At 46.9% G+C, this 17,585-nt stretch overlaps 7 protein-coding genes across 7 annotated transcripts; 2 read left to right on the top strand and 5 right to left on the bottom strand.

Moving 5' to 3' along the window:
• Nucleotides 1-178: 178 nt before the first annotated feature.
• On the top strand, nucleotides 179-2,136 carry fgaOx1 (FAD-linked oxidoreductase easE; the record flags this gene model as incomplete). The annotated part of the gene is made up of 3 exons (XM_057113937.1): nucleotides 179-437; nucleotides 459-1,042; nucleotides 1,111-2,136. 3 exons carry the CDS (start codon nucleotides 179-181, stop codon nucleotides 2,134-2,136), a joined length of 1,869 nt encoding a protein of 622 aa, XP_056974077.1.
• A 157-nt stretch (nucleotides 2,137-2,293) lies between these two features.
• N7484_003518 (MFS transporter) lies at nucleotides 2,294-4,104 on the bottom strand (the record flags this gene model as incomplete). The annotated part of the gene is made up of 7 exons (XM_057113938.1): nucleotides 2,294-2,830; nucleotides 2,887-3,149; nucleotides 3,218-3,312; nucleotides 3,374-3,659; nucleotides 3,719-3,836; nucleotides 3,916-3,936; nucleotides 4,003-4,104. The coding sequence occupies 7 exons, from the start codon at nucleotides 4,102-4,104 to the stop codon at nucleotides 2,294-2,296; spliced, it is 1,422 nt and encodes a 473-aa protein (XP_056974078.1).
• Nucleotides 4,105-4,658: 554 nt separating this feature from the next.
• fgaDH (chanoclavine-I dehydrogenase easD) lies at nucleotides 4,659-5,515 on the bottom strand (the record flags this gene model as incomplete). Its single annotated transcript, XM_057113939.1, has 2 exons — nucleotides 4,659-4,855; nucleotides 4,933-5,515. The coding sequence occupies 2 exons, from the start codon at nucleotides 5,513-5,515 to the stop codon at nucleotides 4,659-4,661; spliced, it is 780 nt and encodes a 259-aa protein (XP_056974079.1).
• Nucleotides 5,516-8,773: 3,258 nt separating this feature from the next.
• Nucleotides 8,774-9,406, top strand: N7484_003520 (uncharacterized protein; the record flags this gene model as incomplete). The annotated part of the gene is made up of 2 exons (XM_057113940.1): nucleotides 8,774-9,141; nucleotides 9,208-9,406. The coding sequence occupies 2 exons, from the start codon at nucleotides 8,774-8,776 to the stop codon at nucleotides 9,404-9,406; spliced, it is 567 nt and encodes a 188-aa protein (XP_056974080.1).
• A 1,670-nt stretch (nucleotides 9,407-11,076) lies between these two features.
• N7484_003521 (uncharacterized protein) lies at nucleotides 11,077-12,050 on the bottom strand (the record flags this gene model as incomplete). Its single annotated transcript, XM_057113941.1, has 2 exons — nucleotides 11,077-11,508; nucleotides 11,574-12,050. The coding sequence occupies 2 exons, from the start codon at nucleotides 12,048-12,050 to the stop codon at nucleotides 11,077-11,079; spliced, it is 909 nt and encodes a 302-aa protein (XP_056974081.1).
• A 595-nt stretch (nucleotides 12,051-12,645) lies between these two features.
• On the bottom strand, nucleotides 12,646-13,817 carry N7484_003522 (uncharacterized protein; the record flags this gene model as incomplete). Its single annotated transcript, XM_057113942.1, has 3 exons — nucleotides 12,646-12,826; nucleotides 12,879-13,723; nucleotides 13,779-13,817. 3 exons carry the CDS (start codon nucleotides 13,815-13,817, stop codon nucleotides 12,646-12,648), a joined length of 1,065 nt encoding a protein of 354 aa, XP_056974082.1.
• Nucleotides 13,818-14,630: 813 nt separating this feature from the next.
• Nucleotides 14,631-15,437, bottom strand: N7484_003523 (uncharacterized protein; the record flags this gene model as incomplete). Its single annotated transcript, XM_057113943.1, has 1 exon — nucleotides 14,631-15,437. The coding sequence occupies one exon, from the start codon at nucleotides 15,435-15,437 to the stop codon at nucleotides 14,631-14,633; it is 807 nt and encodes a 268-aa protein (XP_056974083.1).
• Nucleotides 15,438-17,585: the final 2,148 nt, after the last annotated feature.

The raw sequence follows: 17,585 nt of genomic DNA on the forward strand, positions 1-17,585 counted from the left end.
CCTTGTACAGGATCTGCTGAGCAGATCGAATATCAGTTACCATTACCAGAACGTAATATAACTACGTTATCGGAATAGAATTTTTGGACACGCCATTAATTTGACCTACCCACCACCAATCCTTCCATTAGTTTCATTCGGGTAGCGAGCCGTCATCCGAAAGAAAAATCGTGATCTAATGAAAATTCTCATCGGGCTGTTATTAGGCTGGTTGTTTCTAGCTTGGTCAACCCCATTTGAAGCCTGTAGATGTGGACCAGAACAACCATGTTGGCCATCAGAGGAACAATGGCAAGCCTTGAATAACACCGTTGACGGGAACCTAATCAAGCTGGCGCCGGTTGGAAACGTCTGCCATGAGTCTACATTTGATGAAGAGTCCTGTCGTGAATTCTTACACTCGAACCGAAACAGTGGTTGGAGAGCGTCGCAGCCAGGTAAATAGCCGCGCCATGAAGCTCATGTTTCTGTCATTGTGCTGGGGTCGAATCGTGCTCACTATTCTCATTCAGGAGCTCTACAAGATTGGCTTTGGGAAAGCGGCTCCAGTACCAACGAGACATGCGACGTACTTGGTCCTAAGGTCCAAGGAGCGTTATGTCACCAGGGTAGAATTCCTTTATATTCAGTAGCAGTCGAGTCTGTCGCCCACATAAAAAGCTCTATTTCCTTTACTCGGAAGCACAATCTGCGTCTTGTTATTCGAAACACTGGTCACGACGGAGCAGGACGATCAAGTGGCCCTGACTCACTCCAGATCGATACTCACCGTATGAAAGAAATCACCTATCATCATGATTTCACGCCCATCGGATCTGTCGTATCAGGTGAAGGGCCCGCTGTGACAGTTGGAGCAGGTGTCATGCTGGGAGATCTTTATGCACAGGGTGCTCATCACGGCTACACCGTTGTTGGAGGAGAGTGTCCAACAGTTGGAGCCACAGGCGGGTTTGTTCTTGGAGGAGGAGTGTCGAGCATTCTCAGCCATACAAGAGGATTGGCAGTTGACAATGTACTGGAATACGAAATTGTGACTGCAAGTGTAAGTGGCTTCTTGAAGAAATGTTCATTTTCTTTTTGTTTACACACGTTGATTCTTTCTTTGCTCAGGGCGACCTTGTCATTGCAAATGCACACCAGAACAAGGATCTTTTCTGGGCTCTACGCGGCGGCGGCGGTGCCACATTTGGCATTACCACACGAGTCACTGTAAGAGCATTTCCCGATGTTCCCATATGCACCGAGAAATTCGTTCTGCAGGGCCCGTATCATGAACCAACTTTCTGGAAACATGGAGTACAGCCTCTACTGGAAACTCTGCAGTCTCTTAATAGAAAGGGGATTGTAGGTCAGTTTGAATTGACGCGACCGAGTGAAGAATTGGCCCAGACTAGCCTTGAGGTGTTCTTTCTGGAAAGGAAAAAGGACTATGTCCCCGACGATGACATTCGCCAATTAAAAGACAAACTGAGCTCAAGTGAGGGTGGAAATTCAATCCACCATTCTGTTCAGTCAAGATGTCTTCCCAATTTGAACTCTGCTCTCCGACACGCACCAGATATTTATCCACCGGACTACGGAGTCCTTTTTGGATCCATCTTGATCTCCACCTCCATGTTCAACTCTTCCAAAGGCCCGCGAGAAATTTCAGAGAATTTTTCCCGCTTCTCCTTGCATCCGGGTGATTTACTTTTTACCAGCAATCTTGGAGGGCGTGTATCAGAGATTCCAGAAAGAGCCGATAGTGAGACTTCAATGCATCCTGGTTGGAGGTCATCTTCTCAGCTGCTCACTTACGTTCGATATGTCGGTGGTCTATCCGTGGAAAGGAAGGAATCCGCGTTGTTTGAGTTAACCAATGTGCAAATGCCACATCTTTACTCTCTTGAACCTAACTTCAATGTTTCTTACGTGAATCTGCCGGATCCCAACCAGCCAGGTGCACCAAGAATATTTTGGGGCAAAAGCTACGATTATTTACTAAAATTGAAGCAAATCTGGGATCCAGAAGAGATTTTTATCACGCGTTTGGGTGTGGGAAGTGAGAATTGGGATGTTGAGGGGATGTGCAAGCTGAACCGTGGATCGATTCATCGCGTGAATTCGCTTTTGCCTCTTGACTGGCTGAGATATTAAGCAGTTCTGATTTCTGGGTAAACGAATGTATTTTTAACCATGGGCATGACTCGATTGCCAAACATAAATCAGAGCGTGCAAGGCACCATTTGAACCAACACTAGAGAATTAAACTTGAATCGGGTTGCTCGAAAGGCCTTCAATCTCTTATATAAACTCATTCACGGTGGCTGGTCTGACCGTTAAGGCGAAGGATCAGAACTGCAGCCAGAGTGCAAACACTTGTTAGAGACAAGGTCAATCCGCCCCAGCCGATAGCGTTCTTCAGGGATCCTCCAAGGAGCGGCCCGATGAGCAATCCCGCGGCACTAGCCATGGTATAGAGACCGTATCCTTGAGATATAGCACTCGAGCCCCCGAAAACTTGAGGATGGCTCTCTTCTGTTTCTGAAATTACTCGGAAGATTTCGGTCATCAAACCTATTTGGACACCCAAGCAAGTGAATCCGAACACGATCAGAAGCCCAACAAGTAACCAATGGTTCGAAGAATTATCCACCGTGACGAAGCGGAGGCAACCCAGAGCCACTGCTGAGGTCAAGAAAGCAATCGCAGTAGGAATCCGGGCACCGAACTTGTCCATTATCTTTCCGACAAGAGATCCTCCGAGACTCGGCAATGTCATGGGCAGAAAAATGAGGCCGCTTCGAGTGGCTGTCCAGTGGAATATCTCCATCACATACAAAGGAAGAGTCTGTAGTCAATGTCAGAATGTGGCTTGCTTTCTGTGAGAAAACACGGGGATCATACCGCTTCCAAAGCTGACAGGATTGAGCAAATAACAATGCATCCAAATATTCCACACTGGAGACGAGGCAAACCGAGGAGAAACAGCAGTGGACTCAAGTTGGACACGTCGTTCAGACTTTTATGAGGCAAAGATTGGGCAAGCAAAGGAGCCCTCGTGTTTTCTTCTGGGTTTGCATGTGATGAAGAGGCCGGAAAGGTATTATAGGCCTGGCTTTCGGGGTCTAGGGAGCTGGAGGTTGGTTCCGGGCTTGAGTGAGTGGCATCTAATCAGCCAGTCTTTTATCAGACCACGGTAAAGACAACATTATAGCGGGCATTAGAAACTTCATACCGGAATGTTCTAAGATAGCGAGTCGGAGCAGCATGTCCAGACAAATAAGTCCAATTGGAATATAAAATGTGCCCTTGTAGCCAAAATTGTCATATCTGGCAGAAGATCAGTATTCTGGGAGGTCCGCTCCAAATAATGACTAGTTATTGGACTTACGAAAGACCACCAATGATTGGTCCAATCAGAGATCCCAATGTCATACCAGCTGTAGCATGGCCCATGGCCTCCCCAAGACGGTTGGGTCCTACCGTGTTCGCAATGAGAGCAAGACCTACAACGAACGGCGTTGCAGCTGACAGGCCTTGGAGTCCTCTGGCAACTACCAGCACGATTGGTGACTTCGCAATCATGAAAAGACCAGTCGAAAGAGCCAGGCCGAGCAGTCCGAGGATGAATGGAAGCTTTCGAGAGTGGTATCTGTCGGCAAAAAATCCCAAAGGAACTGAGATGATTAGTTAGCTAATCATCTCTCCTCAGACTCGAGAATCCGTGAAACCTCACGAGCGGCTGAGAGTAGGGCGCCACCATACGCTCCCTGCATGAGCGACACCCATTTCTGTACATGTTGCTCTTTCACTCCAATGTCAACAACCAAGGCTTTCGGCATCACGGGCACAATCTAAGTTTCCATTAAGCGATGCTCTTTCAGGACTGCTTCCGCCAGATTCACAATTGTATAATAGTGGGTTTTCACTTACCAAGTTATACATCAAACTATCCTGTGCATGTGATTCATTAGTCTTAAACTTCGCTTATAGAATAAGAACCAAATATGCGGGCCTCACCGTTAAAATTGCAATCGTCACAACAAAAACCGTAAATGATTCCGAGGATCTGAATTGGACAAGCCATGGCCTGTTTTGCGGAGATACTCTGACAAAGTCCATATTCGTTGGGAAAATGCCTAGGTGAGAGTGAACTCAAGGACAGATCTAGGGGGAAAAAAAAGTGAGAACCTAATTCTGGGAAGGCAGCGCTAGCTTATGTATTTCAACTAGCCCGAGATGATCGGTTTAGCAAAGACCGAAGCACGAAACGAAAAAAAAAGAAATTACAGCTAATTACAGCTAGTAACTTTTCATGAGTTTCAATACTCTAGTCTTGGCATGTCGATATGGGTTTAGCAAATACCTAACTGTCGGAGCCTACGCTGGAAACGATAACACATCGAAATTTTAAGGCTACCTACTCCCTACATACCCTAGTCTTCCTTGGAGGTATCTCAGTCTATTTGTGCTTGAAATTCCGATGATGCGGAGCACATGAAACTCCACCCGTATGAAAGAGATTTCCAGAGGGAGTTTCAATTGCTATCTACCTTGTAGATGCATCGTTATGGACAAATTTGGGGGGAAAAAGTAAGGTTCCATTCATGTGGGTTGTTCTGTCCTCTCGTACGTGTATCTATTGCCAGAGCCAAGTGTTGAGCATGAAGTTGACCTCATGGTGGGGGAGCTCCAACATTGAGGTCTGCACCATACACCGGTTTAGAGTCGTCACTCAGTAGCCAGGCAATAGTCCGGGCAATATCTTCCGGCTGCAAAAGCATGAATCCGTCCTTTTTATACATCCTTTCAATCTCATCTATGGATTTTGCGGAGGGGTTAAATTGAGGCAGCAGTGGAGTTCTCGTAATTCCTGGGTCAAGTTAGTTCTCGTCCCTTCACACCTACTATCTAAGCTACGCCGAGGAAGAAAAAGATGGAAGTAATTACCTGGAGAGACATTGTTCACGCGCACTCCAAAGTCAATCACGTCTTTCGCGACACATTTGGTGAAATAAGCACATGCACCTTTTGATGTCCCGTAGGCATAGACGTCGGGGACATGAAACATGCCGGCGATGCTTCCAACATTGACGATACTTCGATCGGCCTTTTCCAGAGTTTTCATGGCTCTCACTTGGGCCCTTGTCGAATAAAATACCCCGTCAAGATTTGTTCGAAAGATTTTTGCCCATTCCTCATCTGTCTCATGGAGAATATTGGGTTGCGATTTCCGGATACCCTCTCCTTGGGCAATACCGGCGATGTTGGCTGCACCATGGATATCTCCGAACAAATCCACAATTTCTTGAATCCATTTTTCAACCTCGACGGATTGTGTCACATCCAAAACGGTGCAGTGCACTCGAGTCGACGGATTGATTTCTTGAATAGATTCTTTCAAGTCGTCAAAGAGGTGCGATGAGAGATCACCCACACAAATTGCTGAAGCTCCACGCTCGGCAATGAGGCGAGCTGTGGCAGCACCAATACCAGACGCCCCGCCTGTGATGGCAATTACCTTCGAAGTCATTGATAACATAGTGAAGAACAAGCAGTCAAAAGACGATATCGTTCAATTGAGTAGATGATGATAAACTTGATTCTATTCGAAGAAGAGTGGGAGAACCAGGCGGTTGATCTAAAGGTTGGAAGTAACACAGTAACTTTATGGGCGTCATTGGAAAAGAAAATGGTGGACAAAGATCTCTCGCTTAACGATGCATACGCCTTGTTACGTCAGATACCCCAAGGGAGGTGAGGAAATATTACGCATATTACACATGCTGTAATACGCGCAATGAACCATACAATACCAGTATAGTTTCTGATACCAGTAAGTAGGTTTTGGTATGTCAGTCATGCATGAAGATACAGTCTGCCATTTAGCCTTGTGGTCAGAAATCGTACCACAGTAGCATTTAGAAATATTTCACCAATTGACACAGACATCTCTATTCTCATCGGCCCACAAAGAAATTTCAAGGTTGAATCGGCGTGTTTCTCCTTCAGAAACGCACGGAAATCTGGCAAAGCGCGTGTCTCTAGGGGAATGTAATAGTGTTCGGCCAATGTAGATCATACCAAAGCTCAGAGAGTGCAGTATGACCCAGGGTGAAAAGTTCAACTAGATCACCACCTCAGATGTTATTTCCGGAATTTCCATTTTCACACCGTGAGTATATTCAGTGGATGGGAGACCAATCAGTGGAAGACCCTATCACATATCCACCTATGTACAGCGCTGCTGGAATTTTGACCCGCAAATGCAGACAAGGGTCTAAATTTAGAAAGGCTTTTGTCCCAGAAGCTATTCACCGTTCCTGGAGACCACCGGGGTGCCTCCAGGACGCTGATTGCAGCATGTCTAGACGTCATGCATTTTTTCGCAAGAAGACTCCAATTATAAGAGTGTTGGAGCACTCTTGTATAGAAAAATATTTGTAGCGGCGAGCGGTGGGCTATGCAGAGATTGGGCGCTGGGTTCAGAGGATCGCTCATACATCCGCAGTGGGCAACGGCGAGGGAGTATACCGCAGCGAGCAGCATTTCGGTCGATCTTTTGAGGTAACGGCACGTAGCAAGGGGCCTTTGTGAGCGTCGTTGATGGCTCGCAACGATGAAGGGGATAGCATGTTGTTCGGGCGGGTTGAGCGCAGTGGGCCATGGAGGCGACATAGTCAGTTTGATCGGAGACCCTGGGAGATTGTAGTATCCACGGGCCAACAAGGATGCGGTGCGATATCGTGCTCGTATGTGTTGCGAGTATGGCGCATAGAGACTCGGAGACGCCCGCATGTCCAAGGCTGAGATGGTGCATTATCGGGACCATCCATAGAGTACCTGCGGAACGACAAATCCAGAGTAAATAATCCAATAGCGCGCCACAGCATCTAGGGTATATTACTTCTCATACAAAATTTTTCGCCTTCAAGGAAGAAACACGTATATCGCTTCTGCTCTCAAATTGATGCGATTTTAAATGTCTTTCTGCCTCAGCCAGAAAATGGCTATCTTTGCTTTTCACATCTCCGCATAAAATATAAGCCTCCGAATAATCTGAGTAGAACTATATAAAGTTAGCAGGGTCTTAGCTTCTTATCGCTGAAAGTTCAGATACAGACTCCTACACACGCATTGGCGAGAAGAATATTCACTAAGAAGGGACTACAGAAGTCCGAGTTCAGCTGACTAGATCGCATATGTTCAATAAAGGTTTCACGGCAAAAAAAAAAAGCGTAGAAAGGATAACCCCAAGTGAGGTATAATGACACTAGATGCGAGACTGGGTCATCACTGTCTGTGACGGATGTCCACGGACTTACAGGGGCAACTATATGGGGCAAATATATGGGGCAAAGCCACACGGATTGAATATCCATAATTCTAGGATGGTCTAGGACAGGCTCTAGGCGGATGACTTTCGATATATATTTGGCGCCTAGCGCAGTCAGAACAAACGATCAACTGATGATTTAATATAGACATTCCTACACTCGCTAACATCCCGTTGAGAAAGGCATGGAGCTTTTGCACAGGCTTGCGATGTTAGATCATTTCGAGCAGTCTTGTCCATAAGTATGGTCATTTTTCGAGCTTCCTGCTCGAGAATTTTCCGTGCGTGCTGCGCCGAAACACCCCCCTTTATTTACCCTTTGGTGATCAGCCATTCCGTCTCAACCCAAAATCAAGGTAACAACATATTTATGCCACACCTTGTACTTTTTCGTATCCTTAGTAACCAATAAACAAAGCTTAGGCGTGGCTGTGTGCAGATACAAAGTGACCAGTGATTCAAAAGCCTACGCTCTTTCCCGATAATGTCTCCAGATCCCTGGCGGGGCGGCCTGTGCGGTAATCAAGCCGGCCCGTAGGATTCTCACCCGCTCTCACCCTGGTTCTCACCCTATCTATTGCACGCTCACCCTTCTCACTCCTGCCCGCTCTTTCACCAATATTAAAAATTATACTCTATATTCCCCTTTACTGGAATCCCAAATACATACGACCATAGGGTGTGGAGAACAGGGCTTCCCGTCCGCTCAGCCGTACTTAAGCCACACGCCGGTTAGTTAGTAGTATGGTGGGTGACCACATGCGAATCCTAACTGTTGTATGTTTTTTATTGGTTCGGGGAAATCTCTCTTGCCGCCTTACTCTCAGCTCTTTCAGCCTCTTCACCTGAATGCCCTGGGCATCACTATTTTGCACCTGAATATCCTGCAACCCCTCGTAAGTCTTAATTCCACGTATTTTCTTATATGAAGAATCCATCATGTTATTGGTAAAACTTCACAATCACTAGCCAGGAGGCCTTCCCTCTTACATTCGCCGTAGCGAAGAGCCAGTGGATGATTTTGAACTCGCTACTCGCGGCTGGCGGCACTTTGTACGAAACAATGGACTACCGGTGACGATGAAGATTAAAGAAGACGAACTCTTGTTGGGAGGTGGGCAACTGCCAATCAGGATTTTCGCGACGTACGTTCCTCTAAGCTATGCTTTTGAATGATTCCTAACATGACGACAGAGCTATCAATCCCGAGCGCCAGAGAATGAGCCACCGCCTGATAAAAATCCGAGTGTAAGAAATATACCAGTGTATTCAATAGAACCTTCATTTTGATTTTTGTCTTTATCATAGATATTTTCTGGTCATATGATTGGAGATGTCTGTATTTGCATCTCCGAATGGACCCCCATGACTCATGCTCTCCTTTCCAAATGCCTTCTTTCAATATTTAACTGGGAGGGATCCCACGAATATCTGACCGAATCTATAACGGCTCTAATGCCTACTGATCGTGATGATACCACGTCCGGTTCCGGGGTCTTAGAGAACTTTAAACTCCGTGCAAGTGTCGCCCGACCCAACTTCTTCGATATGCATATGGCACAAGATGGGACTGTGCTATTTGAGGATTCTTTTCCAAAGCTAATTATTGACGACCGTACACTTACGACCGGATTAGCCCTCTGGGTCGAGTTTGCTAATAATGGCGCCCCAGAGCGAGTTTACCGTGCTCAAATGGTTATGGAGGAGTTTCCCGAGCATTTCCGGCAGATTCGAAGGAATTCGGATCCATTATATGACGTTATGCTATACATGGAAGACGACGAGAAATGTCAGGCCCCGGAGGGAATATTGGAAAATGAGCCGTGAGTAATCCTCTCTCTACATATTACCCGAGTATGATGCTCTAGGTGCTGATCTTCCATGTAAAGTGTTGACTTTAACCGTCCATTCGCGGAGGTGTATGTTGAACATACTGTACGCAGCCGAGAGTGGGTGTGCAAACAACTCGATCGGTATGCGCCCGGATATCGGGAAGCGGAGCAGGAAGGCAATGGCCTGGCAGTGGGTTATGATTTGCAAAGGCTATTGATCAATGATGGGGGCCCTCTCGAGATAGTAGAAGAGTGAGCACGCGGCCTGAAATCCGATTCGGTGTTGATTTGGCTATGACCATTATTCTAGATGCAATGCCTGTCGTGGTCGGTTCTTCACAGACTATAGCGCTGGGCCTGACAGATGGGAGGCGGCTGAGTGACCATCACTTGGTGTTACTAGAGTTCCTTAACTATAGGCCAAAAAACAAGTACTGAAGAGGGAAACGCTCGAAGGCAGCACACTCAAAGATGTGCGGGTCGATCCAGGCCAGTAAGTTTTACCTATTACCTACTTATTAAATAGAACTCAGATATCAGTATAATTTAATTATATTTTTAGTGAGACCTATCGTAGAATTTCGATATTCTAGTGACTTGAGAAGTCCATAATACTTCTAGAGTAATTCGACATTAGATCATGCTAGGTACGCATTCTATATTCACGGTATAAGCTAAGCGTTAGTGAAGAAAGGAGAGAGAAAAAAAGACACCTACAGTAAATCCTCTCAAATTTTGCAACGGCGCCTTTTCCTGCACGGGCTAAATGTTCAGGTGAAGAATATTCAGGTGGGTAAAGAGGTGCCCGGATTGCCCTGAAGAGGACTGAATAAAGCGACGAGTCGCCCACGCAACGCATCGTGGGCGCTAGGTGACCACCGGCATAGAATAACTGTTGTTTTTTTTTTTTTTTTTTTTTTTGTTTCCTCAGTCTTTTCATTAATCAAGTGCGTACTTTGTAATCCTGAGATAATTTACAAGGGCTGCAAATATTTGTACAGGGTCAATTGAGGTCAAGCCCCAGATAGACTACCTTTTACTCAATGCAGTTTGATACACAATAAGACGGAGATTGTTAAAAGCACCCAAAGAATTACTAGTTGGACCCGGGCTAGTCGCATTAGTCCTAGCGTAGTAAATGTAATTCAGACGAAACTTATCCGCTTTCTTCGGTATTGAAGAACATGTATCTCTCTTCTAGGTTGTTTTAACTCAACAAATGATATGAAAGAAATACCTAGGCTCTAATTATGTCCCATAGGCGTAGGCACTAAGGACTTATAGAAGTTATCTTAATAGAGAAGTCGCTCATAGTACTAAATTGAATGTAATGCCGTACGTAATAGGGTACGTTATAGGTTAAAAGCATTATATGGACCGCCATTTGGTACGCCTACTTATCTTAGGTAACCGCTTTTGAATACGCTTATAATTAACATAAGTCTTATTAAATTCTAGAATAAAGAGATAGGTAATATGCTACTATCATGAATCATAGACTAGTGCCTTTTTACCAAACATTTATAAGACTATGCGAAGTTCAAGTAGATGTAAACTTTTGGCAAAATATTATGTAATCGAGCAGGTGGTTCCGAACGTAACGTATGCTAGTGTAATTGCTGATATGTAAATTACCAGGTAGAATTCCTCTGAATTACAATTACAAAGCTAGTACCAATGAAGCTAGCGCGGGCCCGACTAATAATTCTTTAGGTCATTTGGAAGTAGTCAGATATGTACTACATACAACGTGGCGGATCAGCCCGAGAAATAATCTGGCTCAATTGGGAATACCCCGGGAAAACTCCTAGCAGAGGGCATAGTATTATAGCATCTGGGGTTTGCGGAACAATCAAAGAGCCTCAATTATGACGCAGGTTCCGGAACTTCCTGTAATAATCGCAGATGACCAAAAGAGAAGATAAGCTACCTGACTGTCCTCCGCGGTGGGGGTGGCGTACAAGCGCCATATTCGACTAACACGTCGATGGACCCGACAAAATCGCCCCCCACCTGTGATTCCCTTATACACTTTCTCTTAAGATCAGCATCCAAGCCCTGTTCTCTAAACGCTGCGATAATCTTCTCCCTGATGATTTGCGCAGCGCTTGGAGGACGTCTGGGGCTTGGCACCACATCGCACGGCATTGCCGTTTCAGTACAAAGAACTAAGCCAGACTTGCTCAACTGCAGATCAAATGCGTCTTTGATTACCTGGGAGTTACTCCTGTCAAACTCGATTGATTTTCCAGGAGACCAATATACGTGCGGGGAGGTGAAGCGAGTCAAGAGCAAAACCTCAAAGAGCCGTTCCATCCGAAGACCATTGTGTCCGGATTCCTGCATCTTTTGATCTGCCTAAAATTCATGTATCAGCTACTCGATGCTTTGAAGCCCGATCATTGTGCAAGTTCGAAACCGACCGGGATACTATAGCAGTTGACGCCGTGGTGGCCGCGTGAGCTGAGAAGTGGGAAAAGCCCAATACCCGAGACGGGAGGCTGTTGGACTAGCATCTTGCGCCAGCTTGCGTCTTTTCGTGCGAATCGAGTCATTATTAAGGCGTCTTTGGCCATAGGCAAGTCACAAATATCGAAACAACAGCTATATGATTTGCCTTTAGCGGGAAAGAGAGACACAAAAGTCTCAGTCAATAGGGGATTGAGTATCTTTGCTCCTATTCCCCATTCGGAGTCTTTGATCGGAGTGAAGAAAAGTGCTTTTTGGATTGATGGTGACGTGCTGATCAAGTTGAACCAGCTCCGAGAGACTCGCTGAGCTGAGGTGAGAAGCGTGCGCATATCCATCTGAGCCAGGATCATCTCCAAGATTTCCGGAGTATCTCGGCATTTTTTTATTGCGGTTCCATAATGCAGGTACTTTCTGTCACGACTTGCCATTATTTCTGTGGGCTTGATGTTGAAGAGTGGAAGTTGACAGCCATGAGGGGCTTCGGGAGAGGCAAGCGTGTAGGGATCTGCGTTTCTGGCAACAGGCAGCTGTTTGAGTTTATATTAGGACTAGCGCCATCCTCTGACCGGTACTCAGACCATTTCAGCCTCATACCATGTAGATCCTCTTCTTCGCTCCCCTTATTTTGCTTATGTACTATTTTATCTCTCTTGTTGCCCCTTTTCTCTGTTCGTACAGCAGCGTTTAACGTCACCTAGTCGTTTAATGAAAACAGTCAAGCAGATTTCAGACTCGGTTGTTTATAGCTTATGATGTTACAGTTTAGTGTGGTTTTCTATACATGCCTACGTCGTGTGTAGAAAAACTTATTCTTTGCCTTGGCGGTTGTTTAAGTCCAGGCTGATTGACCTGGCGGAGACCATACTCTTTTATGAATATTGATAACAGGTACAACTTTGACTCGAATTGCTTTTCATCGAGAGACTCAAGCTGACAGATATTCGTAAATACGAAGAAGACAGGCCATAAAGAAAAGTTGTGTCAATGGATGTCGAAAGAATATGTGTCCATATGATATAAGTCTCAGAACCGAATAGCCATCCTTCCATCTTGCACATTGCCAGCCTTCAACAAGGCTATCATCTCATTGATATCTTCCAACTGAAATTCCCTCGGGTTAATCCTAGGATAAATTCCCTTCTCATGCGAAAATGCCACACACTCAGAACACCCAATCTGCCCATGAACCTTCGCCCCAATGATCCTACCAAGCATTAGCACCCATCCGAGGTTCCCACAGAAAGGGTCAAACTCACTTGAAAGCATAACTCGCCATCAACGACATCGACAGGGGAACACTCTCCAACGGAACCCCAACAGCAATCAATCGGCCCTCAGGTCTAAGAATCCCAATAGCAGTCTCATACGCCTTCAACGCCCCAGAAGTAACAACCACAACATCAACACCTCTTCCCCCATTCAACTCCCTAACAACTCCTAGAACATCACCCGGCTCCGTGGTGCGCGTATTCACGATCCCATCCACAACCCCAGACTCCAGAACGCCCCTCAGCTGCTCCTCGTTAATATCCAGCCCGAGAACCTTACATCCCATCGCATGCGCATACTTCACCCCCATCTCACCTAAACCCCCGACGCCAACAACAGCGACCGTCTCGCCATCTTTCAGCTCGGCACGACGAAGAGCATCCCAGACAGTAATGCCTGCACAGAAAAGCGGTGACAGTTGCGCAGCCTGGATTCCCTCTTTCTCGGGGACCTTGACTGCGCAAGCAGCATCGACAAGCGTGTATTCACAGAAGTAGCCTGGGGCAGTGAGGCCCATCAGTTTCTTACTGGGGCAGAATTGGGGTCCGATGTTGGTGCACTCGTAGCATGTTAGACACATGTCGCGCCATAGAGGTGAGCCGATTCGGTCACCGGGTTTGAAATCGTAGACCAATGCATCGGGGCCAAGTTCTTCGACTATGCAGACGGCTTCATGACCTATTACCAGGGGATAGGTTGAGAGGCCGAAGCCGCCTGATTGGGTTATGCCTATGTCGCTGTTGCAGAGGGTTGCTACTTCGACGCGGACGAGGAGGTCACGGCCTGTTGGGGTTGGGGTTGGGATATGTTCGATAACGATTGGTTTGCCAGGCTATGTTGTATTTATGTTGATGTTTGGGCTTTGTGTGACTCTATAAGTGGCTTACCTCTTTGCAGAGAGCGGCTTTCATAAGTTTGGGTGCCATGTTTATCACAAAAGGTGAATTAAGAGTGGATGGTTTGTTAGGCTAGGAGCATGGTTATCGGTAAGAAGTTCACTCTCAGGTTGAATTTTATACTGGCACTTGGTCGGGACATCATTAGTCCTCGGAAATCTCACTTGCCTCCCCCCTCTCCGGCCCGGCTCGAAACCCCAGAGATCAAGTACTTTTCACCCAGGATTACTCTATACAAGCGGCACCCCCCGTAGTGGCGTTACACGAAGCGTATGGGGCTGCAGTCTAATCGGATAAGAGGGATCCGTGGGGCATCCGAGAGGGGGTTAGTAGACGTGGGGAATGGAACCGAGTATATAATGCATGCATAACAACACTTGGCAATTTGTACAAGGAAATGGTGATTGTATGCAGATGCATGTGACTACAGGGTGACTTTGTGATCTAGATGAGTTCATACAGATAGCATATCAAGGGAAGAGGTAGTCTTGAAACAGTGCGATTGAAGTCCAGTGGTATCTCGATAAGTAAAATACAGTTTCGTAGGAATACATTGCTCAAGTTGGAGCAGAAATCAATGTGCAGGAAACCACCCAAACCAGAATGTCAGTGCAGCCCGTTGCGGGCGGATGGTCAGTATTCACATAGCCAGATGCGACTCAAAAACAGATAATGCCCAATAACAAAAGCCCGAATAAAGAAGTCAAAAAAAAGTCGGGTTCTCAAAAGGTGATGGTACAGCGATGATAGTACAGGGGTGGTGATACAGGATATTGTAGGAAAATCAGGGCATCGGAGGAAGTCGTATAGTACATAGGTCACAGGTTGAAACGAAGCAAAGGTTTATCGGCGGGCCGGACGGAGACCAACGCGACCCTCTCCAACGAGAGAGTTCCATCGTTTGCCCAGATCAGCCTGGTTGCTGCGGCCCATTCGGCGCGCACACTCATCCCATTCTTGTTGGGAGAGTCGGAATTTCTCAAGGACTAGGTCCATGAGATGTTGGTCTTCTTCAGCAGTCCAATCAGAAGATGCCGGGGCAAATTCTTCCAATTCGATTGAAGGAAGAGGCGCATCTGGGTTGATGGGCGCGGGTTCTTGAATGCGCGCATCAATCAGGCGCTGAGCAGGAGAAGGAGGGGATTGTGTGACGGGAGGAGAGTGTAGGGAATAAAAGTCCGTTGAAGAGAGGCCGAGCGGCAAATTGTAGGGGGCTTGCCGACGGCGTTTGGGTGTGGAGAGACGGTTGCGTCTGCCCATGTCTGAGTCGCTGTCGTCATCCTCGCAAGAGCGTCGGCGCTTGTTGGCGCCGCGCGCGGGCGCAGATGGAGGCGGTGGTGGTGTGGAAGCGAGTGTGATTGGAGGAGGGGTTTGTCGTGGTGATGCAGGTCGTGCGACCTTGTTGCGCGTCCGCGGTGAGCGGCGCGGAGCGTTGATGGGAAGAGGACTTTGGAGACGTTGCGGCTTGGATCGGCACGGTGACGGGCTTGGAGATCCATGTAACAAAGATTGGAGTGCGCGGCAGGTACCGAGAAGGCCATTACCGGATGAATATCCTCTGTCTGAGGGAGGAGGCGTCGAGAAGAGACGGCTTGGAGTGAAGCGAGACGACCGGCGCACATCGCAAGGGATAGCGGATGGGAGCAGCATTTTTGCGCAAGATTTTATTTTTTGGGTGCGAAAAGAGAGGATTGAGTGAATGTAGAGAGATGTATATAGGGATGTGGGTGTAGAATCGAGAGTTGCGACTGTTTTGCGCGTGGATTTGTGCGCGATTTGCGACAGGCGATTGCGCCGGAGGTGGTTGATAGGCGCGACGACGGTGTTGGAGAGTAAAGAATGAATGCAAGATAGTGTTGTCGAGATGCGCTTCAAGATCCACCTGTTCCGAAGAACTGGCGACGTGGTTGGGAAACGGTTGTTGTTTTCAGTGTGGTTGTTAGGGAAAGAGTTGGCGGGGGCGAAGGGGGCGATAAAAGGATAAAAGAAATTCGGACGCAAACGGTCAAGCGAACATCTCCCGAAAAATGTCAACAAAGGATCCACTTTCCTCAACGAAGAGTGTCTTGATGCCCAATATAGAGAGATAGTGAAATAAAAATGATAGAAGTTTCAAAGACAGTAATGATAATGTAAAAGAGTGAAGTAATTCAAGGTCCAAAGCGAGAGGAATCCGGTTCAAGCAACGAATGACTTAACCGATGACGATTATGATTGCCGGTGTTGATTACACACTGTACGAACTACTCAGAGAGAGAGCGCGCTCTGCTTTTTCTAATATACTCTACAATTGCTTTATGACTACCCCTCGCACTCATCCCACTCTACTCGTGGACTCCCAGTGAAACAAAGGAGGGTAGGGCTCAAAGGAGACCGGCCACCATGCAAGGAGTTTAACCACCCTCGTTATCTCGAGAGGGGAATCTGAGAGAGGCACGAGCTGCCCCTGAAACGACCTGCACCGTGCATATTGATCTAGCGTCCTCATTACATTTCCTAATACGGTCGCAGGCCCGCTCTGTCTCCATAGATCATTGACAAAGACTCCCAGTCTGGAGCGATCATCGACCTCATGACTCAATTAAAAATCATATGTCATGACGTGCAGTTGAGACCGTGCATCAGGTGCAAAGCGAATGAGCAACGAATCCGTTGGGGGCTTTGCCACTGGCCCCAATTGGTGCGGGCCGACGCGTTTTAATACTTCTTACTTCTAAGATACTCCGTAGGGTTTCCTCCTTCAGTGGACCAGGAGTTACTCCCCTACCATACCATTCCCTGGAGTACCACTGGAAGCATTCTCATCCTTCTAATCCTTCTATCCTTTTTGCCTTTCAAGGTTGTAGAGGAGCTCTCTACACTTGTCTAGAGATGAAATTGACGAGTTGTATTGTAAGAAAACCGTTCCGTATCAGCACGCGTTAGTCGCGTGAAAACCTTGAGCCACGCGACGAAGCGCGTTACGCATTGACCAATCATAGATTACGAGCTCCACTCTGAATTAGTACTATGATTGGTTGATTACAACAGTACCTGACGATCTCCACAACGAGGTACTAAGTATAGATTCTAAGAGAACTTCAAGGCACTTCAAGGGCCGAATTCAGATAAAAGGGTGACAGGTCAATGCCAGCGACCAGTGCACCCGGACAAAGAGAAGGGTAGAGGGTCGAGCGGAAACCCTCAACTGGTTCTTTGGAGAAGAGAGCATAATGGATCTCTCCACACTTTCCAGTTTGCCGAAGCCCATTCGTCTAACAGTGTAGAGCTGTGGTCCGGATTCTATTCGGATGCCTGAAAAATCAATGCTTACATTCAAAATATCATGACAATGTACTGCCTGGCGAGGACAGTACAACTGTGGATTAAACTCCAATACCCCGCATCATCCTTGCTTCCTGCAGACTCAGGTGCCCCGGCAGGATCCAGCTTGCAAGATTGAATTCAGGTTCGCATAATCTTGCAGAGCCGTCTGCAACGCTATTTTCGAGTTTGGTTATTACTTGCGGGGTGCAGATAATTCAATGTGTCTACTCCATCATGCACTCAAACCCCACTGCTTTCATATCCAATCTAAATAAAGACTACACCCTTAGCCTACGTTTATAATCCACTTATCCCATCCAGACAAAGACTTCTCCTCTCTCCCCTGCACTGACCAGGGAACTTCCCTTCGACCGAGAGCTCCTTTCTCGCTTTCAGTTGCCTCAAACAAAGGGATTCATTCCCTATCACAGGTGTGGCTGGGCAGGAAGAGTCACTTACCCACTGCTACCCACCGTCAGTCCTAACTCCAGC

The sequence above is a fragment of the Penicillium longicatenatum genome (assembly GCF_028827895.1).
Source record: "Penicillium longicatenatum strain IBT 33135 chromosome Unknown contig_2_segment0_segment0, whole genome shotgun sequence".
Lineage (NCBI taxonomy): Eukaryota > Fungi > Ascomycota > Eurotiomycetes > Eurotiales > Aspergillaceae > Penicillium > Penicillium longicatenatum.